At 39.6% G+C, this 9,321-nt stretch overlaps 1 protein-coding gene across 1 annotated transcript in view; it reads right to left on the bottom strand.

Annotated features, from left to right (window-relative positions):
- LOC125040038 (oxysterol-binding protein-related protein 9-like) overlaps positions 1–9,321 on the bottom strand; it is a 40,605-nt gene that overhangs the window by 23,992 nt on the left and 7,292 nt on the right. Inside the window, exons 4-6 of the mRNA XM_047634464.1 lie at positions 8,828–9,046; positions 7,969–8,260; positions 6,282–6,402 (exon numbers count right to left, since the gene is read on the bottom strand). Of these exons, the coding sequence (XP_047490420.1) occupies positions 6,282–6,402; positions 7,969–8,260; positions 8,828–9,046 (632 nt within the window). The remainder of the gene's footprint in view (positions 1–6,281; positions 6,403–7,968; positions 8,261–8,827; positions 9,047–9,321) is intronic.

Here is a 9,321-nt window from a genome sequence, read left to right as displayed (position 1 = left end):
AAAGGGTGAGAAAAATAAATAAAATAAAAAAGTAAAAAATAAAGAGCATTTAGATAACTGAACAACTGCAACATATATCATATAATGTTTCAAAATATAATGCACATTCTAGTGCATGAAAACTGGTTGAACTGTCCAGCCAGCAACCATTTCCTATTCATTCACCTCTGCACTTCTGTCACCCACATGACACAGGGCTGGACATGTGGGAGGGAGTGTGGCCTCACGTCATCACTTTACAAAAAATCATTATGAAATGCCTATGACAAAAGTGGTTCACAATAACAAAACAAATCTAAATGAAAGCAGAAAATGTAAATAAAATAAAAAAGAAGAATGAAGGAAGTTTCTACTGCACTGTGTTACATGTTTAGTGCCCCTTGGTGGACATAACTTGGTAAGTTATTATGCTTCACAGGCCCTCATCTTACCCTGCCTAACCAAGACTAAACTAAACTAAAATTAAACTAAATAAACCTTTATTTACCTTTACTTAATCTGAAATCGTCTTACCTACCTTAACCTGCGGTACATCGATAGGACCTACAACCTTTTTTTTCAAACTAACAACTTCACATGCATGAGCAATGACAAGTGAGAAATGTTCAGTTGTAAATGTTAGATAAATTGCATCAAGACAGCTATTCATATAAAAGTCAAGATGTGGTCATAAAAAGTGTCTGTATAACAGGATGGGTATTTGTGTAATAGGATTAGAATTGTGCCTTGCAGATGGTCATCACATAATGCTTCTGTTTTGATAAAAGGGTGATGATAAGGGCTTTTTCAATTAGCTCTTTTTTCTTCTCTTTGCTGCTGTTGCTAATGGTGCGTAAGAGTCATATCTGTTCTGTTGATTGTGCCTTTTATAAGCATTACATGAAAGTGCACCAGTCACATTACAGTGAGATGGATGATAGGTAGGTGCTCAAGTATGCTATCCTTTCAGTGTATTTTCAAAAATAACAAAAGTTTTAGTATACAGTCATATATATACTGTTCTCCTTATAGCAGTATTGAATGTTCAGAAATAAATATCAAATGACAGAAGAGGAAGAAAAAAGTAAGAATAAAAAATCATATAAAAAATTTATGACATCACTTCAGACATTATGACTTGTGACATGACAGTAAAAAGTGTATGCATCATATAATCCTTGCCATACAGTATGAAGCTATATAAGAGCACTTCACCTGAAGTTTTTATTTCTAAGTGCTGCCAAGAAATGGAGAGAGAAGACTACTATCTCCACAAGTCTCCATGACACCACAAAGGGTATTTAGCCTGAGATTCTATGATGTAATTCTAAAGTGCATATAATGACTGGAAGCACATGGTATACATCACACATATCCAAAGGTGTCAGGTGTCCACAGCTCCACTGATCTATAGAGCACAGATTTGGCTCTGCCAGGGCAGAGTATACATCATATTGCAATGAGTAAACAGTGTACTAAAGTCAAAAGATGAATAATAAATCCCATTTACTTGTTAAAGCAACCATTAACATCAATGATGATGATGTACAGAACAATGGTTACACTGTTACTACGAATATGTATATTCATAGTTGGCAAAAATGGAAAAGTTCTCACCTATACATTGCAGAGATATGAGAAAGCTGGTGTTAGGTTTCAACACAGTCACACTAAAGTAGTCGTATCTTCCTAAAAGGTCTGTTTAGAGAGAGGGCTCAACATGCAACACAATTCAGGTTCTGGCCAATGGCATGCTCCCCAAAATTAATGCTCAAACACATGGTGTTGATGGGGGCACACCGGGCATTAATTATGATGTAAGCAAAATTCACTCTTGTGTACATGGGACCCTGGGGAAGGAACATCAATGTTTCTTGCTTTGTACAGGGGGGATGGGACATTTGTGAGAAAAAAAGGGGGATAAAGGCTATACTAAGAGTTACACTGTATATTATACTTCATACGGTACCTTAATGTTCCAAAGTCCTCTGTGAATCTGAGTGGCTCCCATGTCGACATCTTCAACAAGTTCTTTCTTCAAACCCCACTACAGAGATATGTAACGGTGGCAGAAACCACAGCATGTACCATTCAGACCCCACTATCGGTGCACACCATCACAAGTGCCCTTTCCATCTAATCCCTGACCAGGATCACTCACTCGAATCCTACACTTGCACCTCTCACACTCAAGTTCTTTTTCCAGATATGTGACTCGAGTTGCTCACTCAAGCCTTCCACTCTTATCCCACAGTCAAATAGCTCAACTGAATCCCTGTTATTTCAGTTATAGAAAATTCCCTCACTCAAGTTTCTCACTCAAATCCCATAGTCACAGTAGAAGTTCTCACTCATATCCCACTTGCAAATCTCTCATGTGAATGAATCCCCCCCTCATTTCACAGCCACAAAGTCAAGTAAAATCCCTCACATAAATCTCTCACTTGTATCCCACACAGTCATAGGGTCACTAACACTCTCTCCTAGTTGGCCATGAGACCCCACAGCTACCTTCTACTCCAGCTACCCAGTGCCACCACCTTCTATGACACCTCTACACATGTCTCAAGTGATCCGCAAAAGCCCTTACTCATCATGACTCTCCCCAAGGCTGCCATAAAGCTGACAGTCGTCACTCTAAGTGACTTCCTCCCAGATCGTCTCAAAGTTCAGTGTAAAGAATCTACAAATACACTCACATACATACACTACAATCACTTTCACTATCTGAGGAGGAAACACAACTCCTTACAGTTTGTCCTGCACAATAGCAAGCATGCAAGCACACATTGACAGAAGCACAGGGAATGTCACACTGATTTAACTCCCTGAGGTAGCAGGAAAGCTAACCGACGGCTAGCGCATGAGCCTGCATGATGAGGCTGGCTGCTTTGGACTTTACGGAACTCAGCACTTCTGCAAGTCATCTTGTATACACATACAGTGACTTGTCAGCTGAAGATTAAGCGCCAAGAGAAGACTGAGCTATGAGCATGAGAGGAGCACGATAACCAGGGGGGGAGGGAAAATATATCAGAGATTTTGCAGCTATGTTCAGTAACACACAAATGGTGTAATGGTGAAGTACATGTGAAGTTGTATTTTGCTTATAGTGTAAATGCCTTACTGGCTTCTATATGCTACACTTAAAATATGATCTATATAACATGAAAAATCTGACATAACATCTGCATAAAGGTATTCATACAAGACAGAAAGACATATACAACCTACGGAAAGAAACCATTGCTTTCTTAAGTATTTAACATTAAACGTGGAAAGATTATCACCCAAAGCACAAGTGTACATCTTTCCCTTTCCCCCTATTCACATCACTGCACACAAAGATTCTATTGTTTCCTTTACTTATCTTCCTTTTATTTGCCAAAGATGATAGTTACATAAAATGAAGACACCTCATATCTATCTCAACACCCATTTGCAATATCTAAGAAGTTCAACTGAACTATGTAAACTTTTCAGCATAAGCTAACACTGTCAGTGTGTTTAATTAATCCTGGTTTATTATTCATATTTGTTTACTATGCCATCTCCTTCCCTCTACAGTCTGTCTAGTCTACAGAGTCCTTTCCCAAATTCACCACTTAATATTGCCAACATGCTAATCGTCCATTCATACTCCTGCATAGGAAACAATTACTCATTACTTGTACCTCCATGTATTTAGGATACTCTACCAGAACAGTTGATTCAGAAAAAGGAAGAGGAGGAAAAGGAGGAGGAGACCATACACAACCTGGCTATGAATTTAAGTAAGCACCCATCCAATACCCCAAGTTTAGAATCCCTTTCATATACACCTCTTATATACATACTCCATATTCTAATATTCACAATCTGTAGTGTGTAAGCAGAGAATGAGAGACTTGGTATCAATTTCTTATCATTTATTCATGTGTTCTACATGGTACAATGCATCACAGTCTGCCATTTAGTTGCAAAATGAAAGAGACAAAAAAAATTATAATTATCTTGAGGGGAGGTCTTCAGTAACACAAGAACTTATGAACGAGATTCTGCAAGTAATAAAAGGGAAGTGAGGAGAGGAGAGGAGAGGAGAGGAGAGGAGAGGAGAGGAGAGGAGAGGAGAGGAGAAGAGAAGAAAGAAGAGAGGATAGAAAAGAGACAGAATAAGGAAGAGTAAGCACAGAATCAGAGAGAGAAGAGAGCCAGATTAAGGGACAGTAAAAGAGAGAGAGAGAGAGAGACAGAGAGAGAGAGAGAGATGGGAACAGTTTCGAGCACAGGTCTTGCTCCTTCAAGGGGGGTCAATTCCCCACTCCCACACGTGGCTTGCCAGCCCTCTCCACCCCAGGGCAGGAACGGCACCTTGCACCACAACTATCCTCCGTTTCACTAGTTAATCACTCAGCTATTGGGCAGCGCTGTGAGGCACGAGATCACCCTATAAATAGATACGACTTTTTAAACATTCTTGCACAGGTGGGGCACTGGGCAGCTGTGGCCCTCTCGTGTCAGTGGGGCAGGACGGGCTGGTGGGTGCCATGGGGGTAGAGGGAGGGGTGGAGGATGCCACGGGGGTAGAGGGAGGGCTGGAGGATGCCACGGGGGTAGAGGGAGGGCTGGAGGATGCCACGGGGGTAGAGGGAGGGCTGGAGGATGCCACGGGGGTAGAGGGAGGGCTGGAGGATGCCACGGGGGTAGAGGGAGGGCTGGAGGATGCCACGGGGGTAGAGGGAGGGCTGGAGGATGCCAAGGGGGGTGGGGGGTGGAGGAGGTCACAGGGGGGGGCTGGAGTGGTAGAGGTTGAGGGAGATGCTGGGAGTGGGAGGAGTAGGGGTGGGGGGGTCTCTCTCTATCTGCAGCTGCTTTCCTCTTCTTCGTGAGCCATAAGGGCCTAGGTCTTGTATGTCAAAGGAATTACTGTTCTCAATTGAAATCTAATTTTTTCTCTATGTCTCAAACAGGTAAATATTATGAAAAGTTCCTTAGTATGTTGACAAGACTGTGACTAGCTAGGCTAAGCTTTTGCAATAACCAATATTGGAAATATGAAGTCAGGCTTGAATATCATACTGATTTTGTAGTAAATGCCAAAAAAAAAAAAAAACACAAGACAAGAAAACAAAAAAACAAAAACAAAAACAAAAAAAAATACAGACAAGCACAAACTCAGACAAACAGACAGATACATTCACGAACGCACGCACGCACGCACGCACACACACACACACACACACACACACACACACACACATACACACACACACACCTATCTATTCATACACATTTCAAAAGAACTTCACACCAAAATCAACTTCCTTTCCTTGTTTCTTTCACTTCCAGCTATGATTGCATCATTCATCTTTTCATTGTTGCCTATTCTTGCAAAGAAAAAGAGGAAAAAAAAAACAAGCAACAGATAAAAAGGTAGAACTAAATCTCTAGACACTAAAGAAGAGACCCTCATTCTAGCCTTCACCTCCGCTCTGTGTGTCCTCTCCTGGAACTATCAAAAAAGAGGAAACAAAAAACAAACAAAAAAAGAGAGAAAGAAAAATAGAATAAAAAAATATAGGAATCCAGAATAATGGATATATAAATATTTGAATAAACAAAGAGATAAGGAGTATATGATTAAAATCAAACAGTTTTAATTAGGGTAATGATAAATAAGCATAAGAACAGAAATTACCACATTAATAACATAAGGACTAAACAATGGCAACAATAATAAACCCAAAAATAATGTTAATAAAATCCATTACCATCAAACTATAATAATAAAATATTTATCATACTATCAGTAACAACAAAAGTAGTAATAATAATAATAATAATAATAATAATAATAATAATATTAATAATGATGATAATAATGATAATAATAATAATAACAGCAATAATAAAGTAGTAGTAATAATAATGCTAACAACAACAATAATAATAATAATAATAATAATAATAATAATAATATTAATAATGATGATAATAATGATAATAATAATAATAACAGCAATAATAAAGTAGTAGTAGTAATAATGCTAACAATAATAATAATAATAATAATAATAATAATAATAATAATAATAACAACAACAACAACAACACCAAGAACAACAATGACTATACTATTAATGACAATGACAACTGCAGAACATACATGATAATCTGTGGCAATAATAAAGAAACAAAATGCGAGTAAAAATACAGGAAAATATATAAAGAAAGAAGAATCTCTAACAAAATAGCAACAATAAAAATGTAAATAGAACTGCAAGACTTTCACGATTAGTCTCAGCAAAAAGGCTTGTACTCACCTTGGGCTCTGAGTGGGCGTTGCATTGGCAAACTCATCAGCATCAAAGAAATCCTCGTCTTCGGAGCTGGAATAGGATGTTTCGGGTACGACGCTGTCTGGAGGGACGAGGGCACTGGGAACTGTGAGGGTTGGGATCAAGAAAATTTGCCTTAATTGTTGAAGTTAAGAGGTTAGTGCACGCAAGAAAAAATGGAAAGGAGGAAGGAAAAAATGGAAAGAAGAAGAAACAAATGGAAGTGCTTATGCTACTACATTCTGATAATAACTTTGAAAAGATGTGTTATCCTCTTGAATCACCTTTAACCCCTTGGTGAGGGCTGTAGAAAACTAAAAAGAAAATTCTACACTCTGGCGATCAATGGCAACGCGCCAACTTTGAGTGCAGGAGTTCGGTATATCAAGCCAAATCACCGCCTTGGAGCGCATTCGCGACGCCGCAGCGTACAGCCGCATGCCACATTTCGAGCGGTTTGTTATGACGGCTAGAGACGTGACCCGTCAGGAAGGGGTTAAAGGATAAGACAACTATCTGGTCAAAGCAACTTTAAGAAGAAAGATAAATAGGAAATAACTTTTCAAAGTTAACTCTAGTTTCCCTATTAACATTAGTGTTGACAAATCCACAGAAAAGGAGTGTTTATGCAGCATATACTACATTGGCTATCACTAGGCCAGGGAGATGCCTAGGGGATGGGGGAAGGAGGATGAATAACCTCAAAGAAGAACCCCAGTAGCAAAATATTCCTTACATGTGCTATGGTCAAGCAAGCATTTGGTTCTTGAGATATATGCCACAGGCCACTGAATGAATCCTGTTGCACTTCTAGGGTTACGAAACTGAGAGCATGGGAAAAGGCCAGGTGTGAAATAAAATAAGAAGTAATGTAAAACTACGATAGAAAGTCTGTAATCCAGTCAAGAAGATTTAACAACTTATGAAAACTAGTCAGTGGTAACTACAAATCTGAAGACTGAAATCTTAGAAAGGTTGATACATCTAATACCATGTTTAAATGGTATGAGTTACTGTTTGTCAGTGAACCCAATGACAATACTCTTCAAAGAATCTGCAATATTTGTGAATGATATGCTTTATAAACATTTACTCTCTCTCTCTCTTCTTTTCTTTTTCTTTTCCTTTTTACCTTCTTTTTCTCTCTAGCACTTTTCATATCTGATTCTCTTTTTTAACAGAGCACAATGATTTACAGAGAGTAATAATTATCATTACACAGCATCACAGCTTGTTCCAGAATTAACAAAATATAGATGATGAAATAATATAACACTCTGAATGGCACTGCCTTTGCTAAACCCAAGCTTGGCCAGGTGTTGCATGTTTGTTTGGCAACAAACGGTTTCTTGTATATGGTTAAACTCTCTCTTATATCTATGACCTTTAATTTTTTAAACTAAATAACCTGTCTCCGTATCAAATGACTAGGAATACATTGGGAGCCATTTTTAACCCATTAACATTAAAAACAACAAGATTACTGGCAAATATTATGCTACAATTTTCTCCTCCTTTATGTGTAAAAAAAATACTTCCATCACTGGCATGCTGGTTTGTATGACAATGAATTTCAAGGCAATCATTCTTTTTTATGGTAAGCATCTTATGGACTTCTTACACCCTCTTGAAAGAGGAGAGAGAGAGAGAGAGAGCTTCTCTTAAGGTTTACCTGGGCTTCTCTGGCGCATCCCTACAAGCGCGTTGGCTGCCTCAGCACACTCCCGGCCCACTTCGATTCCCGTTTGCACTGTTGGGGAAACAGTGAGTGGTACTCCAGGCTCTCCGCTTGAGGATACTAGCACTCCTCCTCTCAATCCTCCTCCTCCTCCATCAGAACCCCCCTCCCCACCTCCTCCAATGCTCGCTCCTCCTAAAGATGATGCAGACGGAGACGTTCCCTCGGGGATGGCATTGCAGGGATGGTAAACGCCGTTGACTGGAAAAGCAGTGTTTTTGGCAATCTGGAACGATGGCCACACATCAGTTGGCTGAGGGTTACATGTCAAGGCCGAAGGTGCTCATTTCATCAGGTTTATTATGCTATGAAACAAGAATCAATAAAAGGTTAATTTCAGCAAATAAAACAAAACCTTTGAAAAATTTATTTATAAACTTCCTTGACCTTAACCCAATGGCGACGGGTCACGGCTATCGCCGTCATAACAATACGCACGATGTGAGGCGTGCGGCTGTCCGCAGCGGGGCCGCGCCAAAACGCCCCGAGGCAATGATTCGGCTTGATGGACCGATATCACGCGCTCAGAGTCGGCGCGCTGCCGCCGTTCGCCAGAGAGTAGAGTTTTTTTTAATTTGCTATACCCGGCGCCATTGGGTTAATCCTAAAAAAAGCAACCCAATCCTATAAGTTTTCACAAAAATTGCAAAATCTAACATTGAAATTCATGTCTACTTGAATTAAATATGAAATATATGCAAGAAAACACTAACCTCAGCCTATATTAAAATTGACATATGGCTAAGGATATTCACAAATTATATCTGGCCAACTGACAAAGCCAAACACTCACCTGCAGCAGGACAATGGAATGCTTAATAGACTCCAACACATTGTTGATATTTCCGATAACTGCCTGGCAGCGCTGTCTGTCAGCCTCATCCTCTGTCGTAAGCATGTGCTTCTCCAGGACGGTTGTTTGGTCAATCAGCAGCTGCAGGTATGCATCACTCTCCGTTAGCTTCTTGTCGAAGTCTGCCATGGTGGGAGCTGGTTTAGAGGGATCCCACCTCTGTTGAAGGCAGATATAAGAAACAAAACATTAATTTCTCAAGGTAATCATTAGTGATGAAGGTGACCTTACTAATCTGAAGGTTGTAAATACATATCAATTAGATGATAGCTTCCCTTTGATATTACAAGCACAAATCAAATCTCCTTCAAAAAGGAAGTCTTTCATCTCCATGATTTTATAATCCTGTCTAGCTTTTCCTGTACATTATCATCATCAGGGGGCATACACATCGCTGCACCTTGCCGCACCCAACCTTTGCCTCCACCTCCTGG

Source organism: Penaeus chinensis, chromosome 28 (assembly GCF_019202785.1).
Source record: "Penaeus chinensis breed Huanghai No. 1 chromosome 28, ASM1920278v2, whole genome shotgun sequence".
Classification (NCBI taxonomy): Eukaryota; Metazoa; Arthropoda; class Malacostraca; order Decapoda; family Penaeidae; genus Penaeus; species Penaeus chinensis.
This window is presented reverse-complemented; position numbering and strand designations above follow the sequence as displayed.